Source organism: Anser cygnoides, chromosome 9 (genome assembly GCF_040182565.1).
Source record: "Anser cygnoides isolate HZ-2024a breed goose chromosome 9, Taihu_goose_T2T_genome, whole genome shotgun sequence".
Lineage (NCBI taxonomy): Eukaryota > Metazoa > Chordata > Aves > Anseriformes > Anatidae > Anser > Anser cygnoides.
Genome location: NC_089881.1, coordinates 7766814 through 7785993, shown reverse-complemented (window position 1 = coordinate 7785993; position 19180 = coordinate 7766814). Strand labels below are relative to the sequence as shown.

The 19180-nt window shown below is 38.1% G+C and overlaps 1 protein-coding gene and 1 long non-coding RNA gene across 2 annotated transcripts in view; one reads left to right on the top strand and one right to left on the bottom strand.

Annotated features, from left to right (window-relative positions):
- The window catches only part of LOC136791460 (uncharacterized), a 159973-nt gene extending 146576 nt beyond the window's left edge, over positions 1-13397 (bottom strand). The window contains exons 1-2 of the long non-coding RNA XR_010833622.1: positions 13292-13397; positions 6450-6576 (exon numbers count right to left, since the gene is read on the bottom strand). This is a non-coding gene — a long non-coding RNA (uncharacterized lncRNA). The remainder of the gene's footprint in view (positions 1-6449; positions 6577-13291) is intronic.
- MRPS22 (mitochondrial ribosomal protein S22) lies at positions 13358-19051 on the top strand. Its single transcript, XM_048063002.2, has 8 exons — positions 13358-13510; positions 13689-13843; positions 14548-14712; positions 15927-16070; positions 16568-16651; positions 17204-17349; positions 18538-18646; positions 18878-19051. The coding sequence occupies exons 1-8, from the start codon at positions 13387-13389 to the stop codon at positions 18968-18970; spliced, it is 1020 nt and encodes a 339-aa protein (XP_047918959.2). The 5' UTR covers positions 13358-13386; the 3' UTR covers positions 18971-19051.
- The last annotated feature ends 129 nt before the right edge of the window (positions 19052-19180 follow it).

The window sequence follows — 19180 nt, the reverse complement described above, 5'->3', positions numbered from 1 at the left end:
AACATCCCTTGAAAAGCCAAACTCTGTTGACTTCCACAGAGTTGTAACAGAAAACTGACATCAGAATATTGTCCATCTGCTGTCCATCCTAGAAAACTGACACCTCAGAAATAAACTAAAATCAATGATCATGAATGTTAAAAAAAAAACAAAAACAAAAAAACAACCAAACATACTATTGCTCTATGTGCAAATCTGATTCCTGGAATCCTCAGGACAACTATTTAGCAGTGCCTGTTTCTCATCTGATGTGTTCAACTCACAGTCTTGTCTTTCATATTGATTTGGGGTGGGTATGGTTGCAGAATGATCGTAATATAAGGAAATGAGGTTTGGTTATAAGGGGGTAGATTCTGGCCAAATTCCAGTTGTGGTAATTACACTTTGCCTTTTTGGATTCTCTTCTCTTAACTGCAGTTGAACATAGGATTCTCTGACAAGGTTATGTGCAAAAGCAAAAGTAATTCCTGGGAGTCTGCATACTAAACAGAGGAGACTTTGTATATGTTTGTAAGGCATTCTGAAATACTACTAGGCAAAATAAAATGATTACACTTACCCTAAAAGGATCAAGAGATTCTGATCACGTCAACCTCTTATGTGTTAACAGTAATGCAAAATGAACATGATAAACATGCTGATCTCATTGATATGATTTACTTATTGGTGCTTTATTACTCTAAGCACTAAAAAGAAGCCAGACCTGAGTAGGGTATTGTCAGTTTGACTGTTCCAATAAGAACTGACATATAATAAGCACATGTGTGGGTGGATGAACAACACTTAAACATCTTTCCTGTATGACCTGATCTTAACAACATTTTTCATTTCTTTAGTATTCACCTTTACCAGTTCTGAAAAACTTTATCCAGAGATGAACCATGATGAATTCATTACAATCAAAATTGAGTTATGGCAAAATATTATGCACAGGGATGTGGCTGCCAATCGCTTTGTCTCAGAGCCAGGTCAGTAACCAAAAGCCACACTCAGCCAAAAGTGCTGATCCTAAAGGTTGCTGCTGAAGATACTCAGTTTGAACTGTGACTACTCCATGTGAAACATGACATAGTCAGATTACCTGGAACTGTGTGAAGGATGGAATAAAAGAAATCTTGTTTTTTCAATCCCTGAATGCTTTTAAGCTTCTGTGTCAATTACTAAAAGTCCTCTTTCCTATTAGCATTTACCCTCTATATATAAAAGGTGGTATGCATTGCCCTTAACATATTGCTCTCATTTACATTTATTCACTGACTTGTACCATTTCTTTGATTAAAAAAAAAAAAAAAAGAGAGAGAGAGCTGAGGAAAGGTACTAGAATATATAATAAAAAGTAGGTTAAGCACCAGTTTGATTATCTAGTGACACAAGTCCAGATGCTCAGATGTGTTGGTTGTTTCAGCAGCCCTACTTTTGCTACAAAAGCTGACTAAATGGCCCAGGAGAGCTCACTTGTCTCAGCCACAGGGCTTTCTGACCTTCTATGGCAAAGAGGGCCAGGCACAGCCAGCAAATGATGCCTGAGCCGAATCCCAGATATAAGACACAAATAAAAACTGTTGAAAAGCTGCATTAATGAGTTATCTTTCCCCCTTGCATTTCACAACACATTGTTGTTGTGTGAAAAGTTGTGAGCTAAAGACAATCCATTGCATTTTATTTGACTTGATCAATATTTGGATAATATGCTTTCCCACTATTGCTGTCTAAATTACAGTATAGTCACTGTCTTGCTTTATTAAATATGACATTTCCCAAACATTTTAAGTAGATAAAACTTTAAAAATATTTTTAACTTCTTTATATTTATTATCATGAAACAGGCCTTCAGCCACATTAAATTACTGTATATCATAAACTTCAAAGGAATTTGTCTTTCACTAGCATCTTACACTAGCTATTTTTGCTATGTAATTATGAAACTAAAAAATAAAAAATAAAAAAATCTTATCTGTTTCTTCTAGGAAGAGAGAAGCCTTAAGTATTCCTTTCTAATTATTACCTTTTGGCTTCCTCAGAATACTTACTTAGTGTCAAGATTTGTTTACATTCACTAATACATTGGTTAAGTTAATTCTTCATTTATTTTAATGTTATGCTCCAAGGATATTTTACCAAACACTTACTGTAAGACCTTCAACTGTGGCCACCCACAACCTGAAATTTTCTCCCTATCTAATCCTAACTTACACCATAACAGAGCAAATAACATTATTATTATTATTATTTAGTTTACAAAATACTTTTCTTTTTTCCAGCAAAACATGCACATCCCATAGTATATGTTACTTTAAAAAGTTTGTGTAGCATTTCACATTATGTGTGTGCATGAGCACACATGCTCAACCCCTATATATATACATAGAGCTATTGTTGAAAACTTTCATTAAAATTTTGTAAAGGAAGTCCATCTGCCACAGCTCAGGATGTCCTGTTTCTGTGAGGGGCTTTGGATATTGCTTGGCCATTTTAACATTGAAAATATAGGTAGAAGACTGGAAAGCATTTAATCTTGGTACTTATTCCAAAACAATCTGATTTGGAAAGGTTTTTTTGAAGGTTTTTTCCCCAGCAGCTGAGACTTCTGAGATATGGACATCTCCTCAGACACAGCACTTTTAGTTTCGTATCCTCTTTCCTGTTGCTGTCAATGAGAAACAATTAGTTCTGTAGGAAATGATACATTCTGGTCATTGACATAATCTCAAAATACATCTGCTGTTCCCAAGCAATATCTGAGCCCCTGGTTGTCTCAGTCCAAACCCTAATGCTGCCTAGCCAGGTTCTAGGGGTTCCTGTCAGTGGCATTCCAGCAGAGTGGATGGGCTGGAGTTCTGCCCCTGGCCCAGCCAGCTGCAGAAAGCAGTGGTGCTTCTGAGTGACCTGGTTGGTCAGAGCAGGTGGACCTCATCAACTTCTGACCCAGCAAGGGATATGCATGCTGCTGTCCCCTCTCAGAGGGAAGAAACAGGGGTCCTTGTCTTCTAAAGTATAGAGACATCATTTGGGATTAGCATCCTCTTATAATCTATATTTTCTTGTTTTAAGAGATTGGTTGTTTTGTAAGAGGATGGAGGCAGCTCTGTGGCTCAATTGGACTTTAATTTTATTTTAAATTATTGAAAGGCAAACAATGAGTTCAAACCTCTTTCATGATTGATTGGTAATATTTGTCTTACTTAGCGCTGCTTTCCAAAATGTTCAGTTTAAATTTTACAGTTGATAAGCCTTCAAACTGTAAAAAGTCCCATATCCCATTTCCACTGAGCAAAGGCTTTCCTTGTTTTTATTCCTTATTTGGAAATAAAGGATTATGGTCTCCAGAGGTAACAGTTCACACTTACACTCAGTGCTTAAAAGTACTCAAAGAAAGTATTCTCCATGGAGACAGGTGTTGACCCAACTGAACAAAACTAAATGCCAGAAGGGTATGCCATTTTACTAGGAAAAAAAAAAAATAAAAAGGGGAGAGAAAGAGACATTGGGTGGAAAAAGGGATGCCCATGAGAAATCAAAAATGTCAAAATAAAACACCAGTGGGGAACATGGAAAACTGAATAGTGAAAAAGAAACTGAGGGTGGAGAAGGGTCATTAATATAGGTCTTAAACACCTTATTCTTCCCATGCAGAATACCTTACTCTTCCCTCCTCAGTTAAGACATGTTTCCAAAATGGAAAGGCTGTTGGTGTTTGTCATAAGACAGCATTGGATGCTCTAGGGGGATAGAAAAGGCAATAGGTAGGAACTGGAAAAAAGAAGCCTAGTCTTGTTACGCCTCTCCTTTTCAGTATGGAAAGCAGCATTGCCGATAGTAAGAGAAAGAATTCGCAATGCATTCATCCGGCTCTACTGAGTCCTATGATCCAACAGAAGCTACAAGCCACAGACAGTTCTTCAATCAGTTTCACTGAAACAGGATATGAAACAGGCTTTAAATTCCCCTACCCCAAGGGGCCAAGGCAGATACACAGCCTTCCTGCCCTACCAAGAAAACACCAGTGGACAGAGGGAATTGAACATTCTCTGCTGCTTTAGGCATAATTTCCATCTATAATACTATTGAAGAATCCTCACCATTAAAAATCTCCCTCTTGTATGTAGAGCAATAAGAACCTGTGTGCAAAATCATACAGAGGCACATTAAAGTTCTGTCATCATCTCATTTATCTAAAGATTATTTCTGCCTCCATCTCTGTAAGGTGAGATAATTAATTTTATAGGTATAGGACATAATGATGCCAGATAAAGAGGAAGCATTTTAAAAAACAGGGCTGTTTGGAGAAAATTAAAAGGGCGTTGTGAGGTTAATACAAGATTCTGCTAGAAATCATAATAATGCTTTGTCAAAAGTCTGCCTAACATGGCAGCAACTCATGAAACACTTGAATAATTTTTATGTTTATGGATTTTGTTAGTCCTAACGAAAATGACAGTAAGAGTAAATATAATACTTATTTTTTCCTATCCATCCAATCAATCTGTATTTTAAAGCAAAGGGAATTAAGAAACACAAAATGGGAAAGTGGCTGATTTAGAGTCACCAAGATGTCTGTGGCAGTAATTAATAGAACACAGCTCCTAGCTAGGAATTGCTTTTATCTTGTTAAGAAATGACCCACGCAGACTGTGGAAGAGAGAGACCCAAAGCAGTGGGAGAGGTAGGATACGACCCAGAAAATAACACAGTACAGGTAACTTAGCTACATTGCCACAACACACTCAGTATTTTTTCTTACAGACCCTAGCAGGATCAGGCTCTGAGTAATATGTTACTTTTGTAAGATAAGCTTTTTAAAAAACATTTATTTTGGAGTAACCCAAAACCAATTAAATACTGAAAAAGTAACAACTGTTACCCTGGTTGTCTACAAGATGTTTCTTCAGCTAAAAATAAAGATATAAGGTTGTTGTTGCTACCTAACACCTTCTGCTGTTATTTAATAGTAAAAAAGTCCAATCTCATCAATGCCATGAGACTGGAGTTAAAGGTTATTAGAGGAAATAGAGAAGGGCAGCATGTTAACTATCCTTCCTTCTTTCTTGATCTATAGTAAGGAGCCTGCTGATGATATCAGGGACTGAAAATTTTCCCTTTTGATTTAAGTAATCAACTGGAGAACTTTACAGTAGAAGAAAAAATGAGCAAATGTACTCACCAATCTAACATTAAGAAATGTTCCCCATGTAATCATAGTGCAGGAAAAAGAAGGCATGCAACGGTTTCAGAGTGAAAAAATCGAGAATTTACACTTTTTAATTGTTTTCATAATAAAAGGACAAAATATTACAAATATTTTTGAAAGATGGAGATTCTTTCATGCACTGAGACTTTTGCTACTGTCATTCCTGTGTTTGACGCAAAGCCGCACAGTGCCATCTAGTGTTCTGTGGCCGCACAGGGAATAACGTTGAGAACTTCGACAGGATATTCCAAATTATTTCACAATAATAAACTGTGTTTAGTTCTGATTTTCAGAAATAAGGTACTACATGATAAAACAATCACATCTAATAGTTGACAATGAAGATACTAATCTGACCTCTTTTTTTTTTTTTGAGTATCATTGAGGAAATTATTAGGAGAAAGAAAAAGAATGTTTGACTGTAAAGTAAGCATCATTTTTTCTGTCATAATTGGGATATATATTCATATTTACAGCATATTGCACAGAACCACACATTGTACCAGCATTTAGAAATTAGATCATAAAAAGAGACATGAGATGAGAGGGAGAAGTGAACAATTAATTAAAAAGATGCCTTACTGCAATGGCAAATATTCCACCGTTAGCATTCAAAAATGCAAAGTAACTGCAAAGTTAATTTTGGACAGAATTTCCAAAACTATATTATACTGATCCCATATTGCTCTGTTGCTCACATGATCGGAACTCATTTTCTGTAGCCTCAGCACTCAGATTGTTCTTCTTGGTTCTGGATCTAAACAAAACCATCCAAGCAATAGCCTACTTGATTTGTAAGTATCAATCAAGAATTCCACTGCTTACTTACAAATGAAATGGTACTTGGGTTGGAAGTAATTCTGCTGCATTGGAACAGACAGGAAAACAAAGTGATCTCAGTGCTGCAGCATTCTGTTATAAAATACCATGTGGACTGGCTGCATCTCAATAATACCTTGTAAGGTTTAGGAAAGCTTCATACTGTTGCAGAGACACAAATGGAACAGATTCTGGTTTGCTTTATCATGCTGCATATAAGCTACCTTTCAGAGTCAGATCCTAAATTTGTATGTGGTCCGAACTACTGTACTTTTATTCAAAATTCAGAAGAAAATCATTGAGTCTGCTTTAGTGGCTCTCATGAAGAATAAAATGTTTCCAGCAAGCAAAACAACCCAAGTGAGGGCTTGAACAGAAGGTGTAGAATGGTCTTAGATCAGTTTTTGCCAGTTGTAAAACTGTATCTTGAGGCTATAGTTACCTGAAACACTGTGACACAATCTGGAGGCTTGCTGCTAATGAAATGAGAAGATCCTGCTTCTATTCTTTTCTCCTCAGAGGCTCTGGCATTCATTAGACCCCTCTGTGACTTCATTCAGCTCAATAACCTGAAAGAAAATTATTCATTGTTTCTGCTTGCATAATAAGCTAAAAGGGTTTATGAAAAAGATATGATATGTGCTGGGGGGGGATGGGGTGCAAAGAACAGAATCAGAATCAGGCAGCCCAGAATAGGATAAATAGAAGGGAAGCCCATGGCATTCCCCTTTTGTTGTGCTGCTGGGGAAAAAAAACGCAAACCTAATTAGACACAAATATTTGAGCACTTTCAGTACTCTTATTTTTTGATCTACGTACTTGCTTTAAGGTTGTTCTTTATCCTCTTCCCCAGTGAGGAAAAGAATTCCGTACTTTGTGTTTTGTACACTCATCCCTTTGACAAACAGGGGCTTGCTGCATACAGTGCGTGGGGCAGTTAGGTTGGTGTTTCATAGGTTTCTGCCACTAATATTTCTCCTAGCATGCTGTTGGTTTTTTTTTTATTTGCTTTTTTTTTTTTCCATTTTTCTTTTCTTCCTTGAAACATTTTATAAAGACACTACCAGATCTCTCCAGATTATTTAGGTATGTAATATGCACCTTCATGAAGATCTAAGCTATCTATTCCAGTCCAAATGTACAAACATTGACATATGTTAATGATCATATCATGTACCGTAGAACGGCATGGATAAGCATACAAGGATTATGAATACATGGGAGAAGGAGCCGTGGTAACAAATCAGTAAATGAACAGATTAGCCAAAAAAGTGTACAAGTTTCTGCCCACATAAATACCCTCTGACCCCCCCCCCCCAAAAAAAAAAAAAAGAAGAAGAAGAAGAAGTAAAGTAACTTATTCACCACACAGTTTTAAAACAATCTGTAAAGAAAAGAACAAAGGAACGTAGGTATTTTTCCCCAGATTTAGCAGGTATAGCACCCACTGAATTTTCTCCGTGCTGCTCTGGAAATCAGCTAGTGACATCTGGTACTCTACTCTGAGTGTTTGTCCAAAAATGGATGTTGTCTTCCCTTTAATGTTAGTGGGCAACCTAATAAATGTCAAGAGGTTTACTTGGAAATAAATGGTGAAAACAGTCCAATAAATATTGGACTATATTAATTCTATGCCTATTTTTATTTTTTAGAAGTTTATATATTTGCTTGGTTAGAAAGAAAGTAACAGAATAAACACAACTGGAAACTGTTCTTGTGAGATATATTCTTCACTAAGCAGCTAAATAACCATTTAATCCTGTGCCTAAAGACAACCTTCATACCAATCAGGTGGGTGGAGTTGTTTGGCTGCCAAGTCAAAATATTTTTGCTTAAAAAAAAATGAGAAAATGATAGATTTTAACTGACCAATGCAGCAATAGCTGAGATTTAAACTGATGCTAGGTTCTTTTAGATTTGCTGAAGATTTATTTTATTTTATTTTTTAATCTGAGATAAAAATATCATTTACTTTCTGAGCCTTTTCTTTCATTTATTTGATCATGAAGAGAAGATACTGTAGATTTATGTGTTGTTTGTACTGGAGAGCACAGCTGTTTTAGCTTTTCTGTCAGACCCTCAGGATCCTGTCTCTATAATGACTTTCTTAACTGCACAGATTGCACAGTGGGTTTGCCTAAGCAAAGTTAATTTGTATTAAATTCTGAATCCAAAGGAAAGGAGAAAAAAAAAAAAAAAAAAAAACAGAAAAAAAAACCAACTCCAACAACACCTTTAGAAGACAGGGTGTTTTATTTTAAATAGTGTAATAGCCCTTTAATCTGGTGTGGTTAAAAAAAGCTGGTCCCATCATGGAGGCTATTTAAACATATAATAGTGAGCCAAAGGCATATTTTGCTCCTGAAAACAACAAGATGAAAATAAATTGAAAGTTGCATATTAATAAGTAGCAAAGTACCAAAGCTCATTTCCATGAATGATTAATTTTGGGAAATAGGAAGGAGAAAACAAGGTGACAAAACAAATCCTAAGAAATTCAGTTGAATTCAAAGCAATATAAGATGAAAACAGGAAGATTTAGGGCCAATATGAAGACAAATTAGGAGATTTAAAGAAAAATAATTGCATATAGCAGAAGAAGGCAACTTGTGAAAGAACTCCAGAGACAGATGGAGTATCAGAGGCAAAAAGAACGCAAAAAGGGAATGGCATGGAGTCAAGAGTGGGTTTTTGGCACTACTAAGCAATAAGAAGGCCTGTTGTGAGATAACTGTTCTTTTAACTGGAAAAAAAAATGAGCAAGCAGAAAATTATGACAGAACAAATCAGTCTTGGGAGAAATTAACCTATTTAACAATAACACATCATTGGCAGAAAATGGTATTCACCTACTTCTGAAAGAATTGAAGAATGAAGTGGTTGTGTTGGCTAATAAACTTTGCTATTACTAGAAAAGGATGGAAGAAAAAAAACATTGCAGTTATCATTGAAGAGGTACTAGGACAGCTTATAACCAGGAGGATACATAACAGTTCGTGCTGGACACCAGCTTTAGTTCACGATGCCCTGGTGAGTGCTTGAATTCAAATGAACAGAACTTTAAATAGAAATGGAATGAGAAAGAGGTTAAATATTGATTAAGAAGGGGGGAAACAACAATTACTCAAATTTTTACTTCGAATAATACTGAATATTTACTATTTTCCCCCCTGACAATTTTTATTTTTAAAGATAAGCATTACAAGAGCAGAAAGGAAGAATAAGATTTATTGAAAAATATGGACTTAATTCTGAGCTCACTGAAGTCAGAGAAGGACTTCCAGTGGTTTTAATGGGCTTTGGCTCAAGCCCTTATAGTGTAGCAAAGAAAACAATACAAACTGAAGTGGGATTTATATCCCTACTATAAATAATGTATGTAATCTCAATTACTGGAGGCAGTATTTGTATATATCTAATTTATCATTATTAAAGTGAGATTATGGCAGCTTTATGTGAGACAGGCAAATCTGGGTCATTACTGAAAACAGTTCGTTTACATTAACCACTATAATTACTCGGGTTCTGTCATTCTTGATGTTTAAAAACTCAATCGTGCCCCCTTGTGGCCCAGAAAAATATAGTACATAAGGAGTAGCATAAATTTCCCTGAAACTAAACTGGAAATTAAAAATAAAGAAGATGCATAACCAAAACTACTTTTTAGTTTTGTAATTTTTCCTTCAAATTTAAAATATAAATGACAAGTAGTCAAAGCACAAATAAAGCACAGGATACTTGCTCTTCCACATATATACACTATTATCATTTTTTAAATTAACAGTACTGAAGAAAAAATCTTGATAGACTTTTGCACTCATAAAGTTTCACCCACTGCCTCTCACTAAGGATATTCACATAGGAGGCAGAAGCCAGCTGTTCATGTAGGATGATAATGGCTACAGGTGAGCTCAATTTCTGCGGGCATCTCAGTTGTTATTTGTAAAGCTGTGCTTTGCCCAGCAGAACTACCCACAGCTCTGCCCTTGGAGGCAGGTTTGACCTTGTGGCCCCGGACTGAGTTCTACAGCCACCATCTTTTGTCCCTGCTGCCAAGTATCAAAATGAAATTTGAAAATAAAACAGCTTCAGATATCTGTATAACCCTATGGTCATTAAGATGGAAAATGACCGCTTTGGTGTATTAGCAAAGGCTCGTGCATCATCACCTTCATTGTCACCATCAAAATAACAGTATTGGATTCTGGTGGAAGTTGCAGGGGGACAGCTACCAAGGGCTCTGGATGGCAATGCAAATCCATGGCTACAGAGCTTGAAAGACAATTCCAGAGAAAGTAATACTCGGTACCTTAAAGAAAAGACACTGGCAAATAAGATGCTTACAGGTAGCATGCCTGAAAATAGACAACTGCAAACAACATTTTAAAATGTTACAAACAATAACCCCAATAATTTTAGAGAAAAAAAAAAAGCCACTCCACCTAGGGATAGAGAACCGAAACCAACCATGTGTAATGTTATTCCTTTAATGATTTACCTAACAGTATAATAAGGTTTGTGTCATTTCTCTTACTTCAGCACTCCCTGCTTTCTCTATCAAAAAAATATTTTCTCTTCAGTTTAATCCACACAGATTTAGTGAAACCAGCTTCCAGCCCTGTCCATTGTGTCACTTGGAAAAATGTTCTACAGGATTGCCAGATTCTTTCTTATCAGGAACCAGAGAGCTGACCATTAATTTTAAAAAGGTCATGTCATCAACTGTGGACATGCAGACAGGCTGACTGGGCTCCGTTTGTCTCTTCTTACAGCAACTGGGTGCACAGTTACCAAACCTTACATTTTGTATTTTTCATCGTATTTTTCCAAGAAAATTCTTTCTTCCTATCAGTGTCCTACCACAATTTTGCCATATTTACTATTCAGAAAAGCTGGCAAACAGTCCCTTATATTATTTATTAAATAGGCAAAGCAACGATGCAAGCTCCTAGGCTCCCCATTGCCTTCTTTTTCCCTGAGATCTTAACCAAACTGGTTCACTCTTGTTTGCCATCTGATCCTTTTGCTCTCCTGAAACTACCAACAAAAAGGAAATTAATGCCAACTGTGGAGGTGATTTTGTATTGACACATTTCCAATAGAATCCAGACTCAGACCACCAATGTGTTTCACAGGGGACATCCACCCATCATCAGATGGTTGTAATTTTCTGACAGCAACTGTCCTGGGATGTATTCGAAATAGTAACTAAAGCTAAGAGAAATTCTTTATTTCATTATAAATTTTTACACCACTTATTCTTCAATCTGGTGTTGTATTTTTAAGTATACCAATATAAAACATCCTACTTAAAGTTGTTCTTTCAGTAAAGCAATAAACTATAAATAAAATATAACCAACCTACCCAACATAAATTTATATTATTTGAGAAATTATATAAATCTGATATACTTCTATCCACAGTACAGTTAGTTAATATTGCCTTTCATCCCACCAGCCAAAAGGCTAATCCTCACAGCAGCTGTTACTACTCCAGTACAGAATGAATGTGAATTTAACCTCTCTTGGATGTAGCCTAATAAATTCTCTTGTTTTTCTAAGCACTTCTGTGAATTAAAATGGACGTTGGCTTGCCATCCAAATTCATGAACAGGTCTGAAGTGGCTTTTAGGCAAGTCGCCAAATAACTTCCCAATTCCCTTATAGGGTATAGCTCTCACTCCAGAGATCTTCCAAGCAAGAACTGAAAAACAACATCTTCTCCATTACCTCAAAATTATTTTTAATTTTCTTGGCATTATTTAAATAAATTAAGCACAAAATTACATTAAAATAATATTAGGGGTTCATTTGCACTCTTTAGTTCTCAATGACTTCAACTTAATTGTACCAATACAAATATGAGAAGAATATGCCCTCCTGCAGCCTTTCTGACAATGCAAAGGCCAGGATATTGAAAGATAAAACTTGAGTACAAAATTCAACTCAGCACATGTTTGTGTATTGAATAAGGCTAAGTAAAATAAGAATACTTCCCAATACAATGAAGATCTATTATTATAAACAAATATATATTTCAGCTGATGTTTAACCTTATTCTGACTAAAATCAACATATGCTATAAAGTCTGCTTTTCCCCCAAGACTTCAGTCTCCAGGATTTTGTTTTCCATATTCAAATGAAATAGAATTTAGATGTTGATTTGACATAGCAATGGGCAACCTACTAAACTTTAAAACAATTGGAAATCTCCAGAATTTAAGCATATTACTTGTGTTTCCGTATCTTCCCTCCTGGAGATGAAATATTTCCTATTTTGACAGGGAGTCACCAGACACTTAGCATCAACGTGTGGCTTTGAACATTTTAAAATCTGAAGCATTCAGGGCCTCTCAAGAGATGCTTGCCTTCTAGTGACAGATTTTCTTTCTGTTTCACACGCCCCTAACTGCTGCCCATAAGACTGAAATACACAACAGAAGATAGAGATCAGCCAGCAAAAATAAACTTCAAGTAACACCTATTGAAATATGCTCAGTTATAGCTTGTCAGCTATTGTGTTAATGAAATAATATACTGGTTTTAATCGTGTGGCCCCTTCTTCACAGCCATTAGATCTTATCTGCTGTATCTATTGGATACAAAGCTTTACTTTGGTCTGATGCTTGAATATGGTTATTTATTTTCCCTTCTTTACCAGAACGGCAAAGCAAAGCCCGAACAGCGCCACCTCAGCTAGTGCTGGCGGACAGTAATACGCGCAGGTTGCTCGCTGCGTCCCCTGGGCTATCGGTCAGAGGGAAAATCTGCCACCAGCCTATCCTTTCCGTCACCCCAAAAGTGCCACAGTCGCAAAGAGAGCCTCAGGGGGGTTAGTTTTGTGTAAATCAGCACCAGGCCTCTTTCGCGCTGAGGCGGGTCAGAGCAGACCGCTGCTGACGGGGCGCACCCACCCCCCTCAGCGGAGCGGCTGCGCTTTATCGCCGGTGTGGTGGCGGCAGTGTGCAAGGTGGTCGCAGGTCCTTTTTCTACCACTTTGTCTCCCCGCCGAGCGGGGAAAGCCGCCAGCCTGGAGCCCCGCTCTGTCCCCGTTCCGCCTGAGGGAGCCGGGGCTCCCCTCTGCTCCGCCCGCTGCCGCCTCCTGACAGGAGCGGGCTCCCACCTCCGCCTCAGCGGCGTTCTAACAACACAAACGCACCAGGAGCGCTTTTTGCTTTCTCCCCGGGCGGCCGGGTCGGGTGGGGACAGCGCCTTTTTGTCACTGAGGCGGTAAACGGGGGGAGGTGGGAACAGCGTGTCTTTGTCACTCAGGCGGGCTCTCACCCGGGGACAGCGGGCGGCGGCGGACTCCATTTCCCGACGTGCTCCAGAGGCGACGCGGCGCGCCCGGCGGCGGCGGGGCGAGGGGCGGGCACAAAATGGCGGCGCTCGGCGCGTGGGGCACGGCGGTGCAGCGCGGGCGGCTGTGGGGCGCGGCGCGGGCGCTGTGGGGCTGGCGGCGGCCGCAGCGGGCGCTCGGCCAGGACGCGGGGAGCGCGGCCGGTACGTGAGGGGAGCCCCGCTCCTGCGCCTCACGGCTGCGGGCTGCCCCCCGGGGGCGGCCGAGGAGGTGGGAAAGGGGCTGTGGGAGGCGGCGCGGAGGGTCCCTTCGCCCCCCCCCCCGTACCCACGCCACTGCCCCCTGCACCCGGTTAATTGCGTGTGTAAAATCCTCTGGCAGAAAAAAAGGACGCCAAGCCTTCTTTCACGGACGAAGCGGTTCAGAATTTACTCTACAAAATGACGGGGCTGGACTTGCAGAAGGTGTTCAGGCCGGTGAAGCAGGAGCTGAAGCCGCCCAAGTACAAGCTGCTGACGGAAGCGCAGCTGGAAGAGGTGGGGAAGGCTCTGGCTCCCGGCGCGCTGCCTCGCTCAGGGCATCTGCCAGGTGTCAGGCAGTGTGTCCTGGTGTTAAATGGTCGGCTCTAGTGATCCTATTTTCCTTGGACAATGGAAGCAGATATATACATATATATATATATATATTATTATTTGAGTGACAGGATGTCTTTATGATCGCTTTTCCTTACGTTACCTAATTGTGTAAAGTGTGTTTATCTGAGGTTTAAATTGCAGTCTTGGGAACACTTGACTGCCCTTTTTTCCTGTCGCCTGACCATGGTCCAGATGACAAAGGGGCCTCGCCTCACTCAAGTCAGATTTTCAGTAACTACAGGTACTATATAAACACTTCACTGTTGTTTATACTTTGGTGGAAATTTACCGTGGAAAATACCTGAAATGTGACTTGAAAAAATGATTTGGCGTCTGCAGTGGTATACACAGATTTGAATTTTAGAACTTCTTCCAGCAGTGTGCCTAAGTTATGATAATGGTACATTGTTTTTTATGTGATCCCTCTACATAGGGATTGAATCCGTGTCTCACTTTTCCCATAACTGCAGGAAAAAAAGAAAAAAACAACTTTAAATTTCTCTCTGAATGAAAACATTTGACCCCAAATTGTGTGTTACCTTTCCAATATGGCGATTTTCTTTTTTAAACTGTAAAATTAATTAAACTACTTTTTTGTTTTAAAGGCTACAAAAAAAGCTATCAAGGAAGCTAAAGAAAAGCTGACAATGCCCCCTGTTTTGGATGAACGAGAGCCAATTGATGATGTGTTAGCAGAAGACAAAATCCTTGACGGAATTGAAACTACGAAATATATATTTACAGATTTAACTTACTCGATTCCACATCGTGTAAGTAAAAATCCATTAACTTATTTTAAGAGCTTTTCGTTCTTAATTTCAGAATTAGCTTTAGATTTTATTAAAACATCTATAACGGTCTGCAAAAAGGACGAGGAGTTGTAAACTCAGTCTTGTATACAAGGCAATACAAAGACACATATTCCAAAATGTTTACTTCTAACTGATGATAAATTACATTCCAGTACTCATAAACAGGTGTTCTGTTTGTTTGATTGTTTTTGGAGGGGGGTGAAAAGCAGGTACTTATGATTTGCTGGGAGTGCTGAGTTTATTCAAACTTCCTAGAAGCTTTCTGTGGACTTGAATTACTTAAGGTGTAAGCATATAGACCAAAAGACAGGGCTACTTCATGATTGACAGGATCTGGTGGAAAAACAAGAGAAGAGAGAAATGAAATAATGTGAAAGCTGTGAAGAAACAGTTGTAAAGTAGAACTGTGGAGTATAGGGATGAAGACAATTAGATTTCCTTTCATTTGGTTTGTATAATGAAACATCTACCTTGTCATAAGTACTAGTAAGAAGAGTCTAGATAGGTACTCAACAAATAGTTATGATTCTAGGAAGTCTGCCTGGTTCAACCATGGATGATCCTTGGAAATGAATTGCCAAGTCTCCTATCTATTACTCCATCTGAGAGCTCTCTCAAGAAACCTGCTGTTAATTCCTCTGCCTTAATGTATTGAAAACTTCATCCCAACAGACTCTTACTTGTCTGCAGTCCTAAATCAGATATAGTTGTGGGTGGATCTGAGTATACTGTTTTATTTGGTGCATTATTTTTGTTTTGAAGTTGCCCTTACATAATTCTGGCCTCTATTTCTGAAATGAAGTTGAAAAAGTACAAAAGCACTTGCATTGTCAATTTAGTATGCATTATTAAATGTGTAAAATCAGGACAGAAACAAAACTAAATCCTTTTTCCGAGTATTAGTTACATTGTCTGTTAAACTTTGCAGAGCTGTATCTTTTAGTGTAAGTGCATACGCAGTTGGTGTCATACAGGAAAGTTAAGGTGTAGATGTATAAGGTACAAAGGGGAAAAATGATTAATTTAACACATGCTAGCAATTGAAAAGATGCTGTTATTACTAGTGTCATCTAGGTATTGAAGCACTCTGTCAAACAAGAATCTTACTTAAAATGGTTCTGATTATGCTGAGAACGCTTCGGGAGAAATAACGTTCTTTTTTCTTTTTTAAGGAACGTTTCATTGTAGTTAGAGAACCAAATGGTGTATTACGCAAAGCAACCTGGGAAGAAAGAGACCGAATGATACAGATATTCTTCCCAAAAGAAGGGCGCAGAGTTATTCCCCAAGCGGTATTCAAGGATGAACACCTTGTGGTAAGGTCATCCTGCTGAAAACTGATCGTTTTTATGTATTTGATTGTGCTGTGACAGTGAAGCTGTGCTGTTTGAACAGAGTAGCAGCTCTGAATAAGCCAGTTGGTTTGAATGTTTCAAGGTGCTTGAATCATTGATGTTTGAACTTACCAGTGTTACTTACTTAAAATACTTGCAATAAAATTCCAGGTTGCAACCAGATACATCAAGGGTAGTTGTAAATATTGTAATACTGGAAATCCACATTAATTGTTATGCATCGATGGAATTGTATGATTAATCTGAAAACGTGAACTGGTGTTCCACAAACAAAAATTGAGGAAAAATTTTATTCATGTCATGAAGGCAGTTACTGCACTTTCTGCTATTTTGTCATGTGACTAAGGGGATGCTTGCTGTGTTGTCCAGAAGAGAATTTTTTTTTTTTGCCATTTTAATTTTAGATAGTTGGAATGGTGTGATACAAAATCTATTCTGAAGTTGAACTGTTGTTTTAGACTGTGTTTCAGCAAGACCGTCATGAGGATATCCTTAACATGTGCATTGCTCAGTTTGAGCCAGATTCAGCTGACTATATCAGAGTAAGTTCACATTCTATTTTTCTAATAAAATAACATTAGTGAAGAACTTCAGAGGTTGATTTTTGTAAGCATAAGTGTTATCTGGGGATCAAAGTTGTTAAGGTGTGTGCTTTTTTTTTTCCTCATAGAGATTACCTGTTATCTTTGCAATGAGCTTTTCTTAACTCCCCCAGAAAAGGGACCTGCTTAAATCATAATTAAAAGACCACTGTCTTTTTCCCTAAAGAATGGATTATAACTTGAGGGCAGTTGAATGAAAGTTCAGAGGTTATGTTCCTTCTCTCCCCAGATTGCCAGTACATAGCTAATATTTAGCTTTCTGTCAACAAACATCTATACATGAGTACTACGAACTGGGTTATCCCAGTGTTACTCCAGATTATGACATGCATAAAGCTTTAAAGTAACGTGGTTGAGCCTGTGGCTTACTGCCACAGTTTAGAGAGGCCTGAAAATGAATTTAAAAAAAAAAATACTCCTAAGGGGTATAAGGGAGAAGCTGTCATTAAGCTCTGTGTATGCTATTGACACTGGAACCTTTTCTCTATCTAGATTCATCATCGGACATATGACGACATTGAGAAACATGCCAAATATGATCTGCTCCGTTCAACAAGGCACTTTGGAGGCATGGTTTGGTACCTAGTCAACAGAAAGAAAACAGATGGCTTACTAATAGATATGATCCACAGAGACTTGTAAGTGGTGTTTGTTAGTTATTAATTCTGTTTATCTAAACAAATGGAAAACACTAAGGTCCATTGTTTGAAAAGAAAAATAGTACTTCTTTAAGATGTATAAAAGTTCCATTTGCATGAAATGCTAGGCTAGCTATAATTTTATCTATATAGATTCTGAAACACCAACTACAGTATAAGCAAAGCTGTCAGTTTCCACAGAAATCAGCCTTTTACAGTTGCTGAGTTTTTTCTTTTATTTCTGCTGTGATTTGCAGTACACTTCCACTTCTGGACACTACTGATCTTAAAATCTTATAACCACATGCTACTGCTATCAGTTTTGGCTTTTAAGACTGGTCTGGATTTTGGAGCAATTTCTAAGTAGTTTTTCTTCTTGACTGCAACTGCTAGGTGAGACAACAGTAGCTGATAGACACACTTTCATTTTAAATGGATGGTTTTCCATTAACAGCTGATAAGCTCACTTAAAGCTCAGTGAAACAAGTTTTATTTAGCAGTTCAAAACGGCTCTAAAGCCAGGAGAAACTTCTAAAATTAGAACTCAAAATTGAGAAAGATCATAGCATTCATTACCTACTGTTGAAGTTAGAAACTTCTAACTGTTAGATACTACTTTAAAACCTCAGGATAAGAAGAAATACAGGGAAGTTCCAGTTGAAATTGTAAAGAGAAAATTCAAATATCTGGACTTAAGCTACCAGACCTTGGAGCATCTTTATCTGCCATAATCTTTTCTGTTTAGGTTTATGCAAGTGAATCCCCTTTTCCAGTTTTAAATTAATCACAGGCTAGGTGTGACAAGATTTCTAATACTGCAGTAATGCCAGTTACTGCACTGTTAAAAGACTTCTCCTTGGCAGAGTTGTTCTGCTAAACACCTGTTACGGGTTAGTTCGTTCTGGTTTACATAAACAGCTTTCAGCTTTATTACCACTGAACAGTGTATCAGGATTAAACCACAGTATGAATTAGTTTATGTACCTTGCCTAGAACAGGTTAGTGTTCATGTGCTTCAGGTCTTCTCATGAACAGGTTGCTATTACATTAAATTATGGGGTGCCTGTTTAGCTCTATATTGTAATGACTCTACACTAGGTGAAAGTGTATGAACACCTGTGGGTGTGCAAACAAACTAAAAGTATTTAAATAAAGTAATTGCTACAAACAAGCCTTTATTTGTTTTAGGCTAGATGATGCTACAAGTTTAATCACGCTGTATCATATGCTTCATCCAGAATGTCAGTCAGCAAAAGAAGCTGAAGAAAGGAAGCTTCAGGGAGTTGATCTCATCAAGGTATGTTTTTCTACTTCAAGCCTATTTAACTACAGAAAAGGCTTTTAAACACCAGCAGCTTAGTAAGGTTATTTTTCCCCCCCCCTTATTTAACTAGAACTATTCTGTGTTTTTTTTTAAATATGTAAGTGCACCATGATTTCAGTTTACAGCTGGTGGATGGAGTATGGGAAATGAAGTCTCAGTGTGCAACTATGCTCTTTACCTTAATCTGTTCTATCCTGTTTCTAGGTCTTTGCGAAAACTGAATCACAAAAAGAAGGCTATATACAGTTGGCCCTCCAGGCTTACGAGGAAGCAATGGCTACTACTACAGGTTCCTGAAATAAACTATAGTTCATTAGTTTAAGCTGTTTACAAACCTTCTCTGTACAGGATTCCACAATAAATACCTTAGACAATTGTGTTCCAGAAAAACCTGTACCAAACCATAATAGGAATCGTTACAGAAGCTTGCTAGTTTCAAACATCCAGTAAGTGAACTCAAAATAGTCACTCTCTCGAACTTGGTAACACAGCCTGAGTTGAATTCCT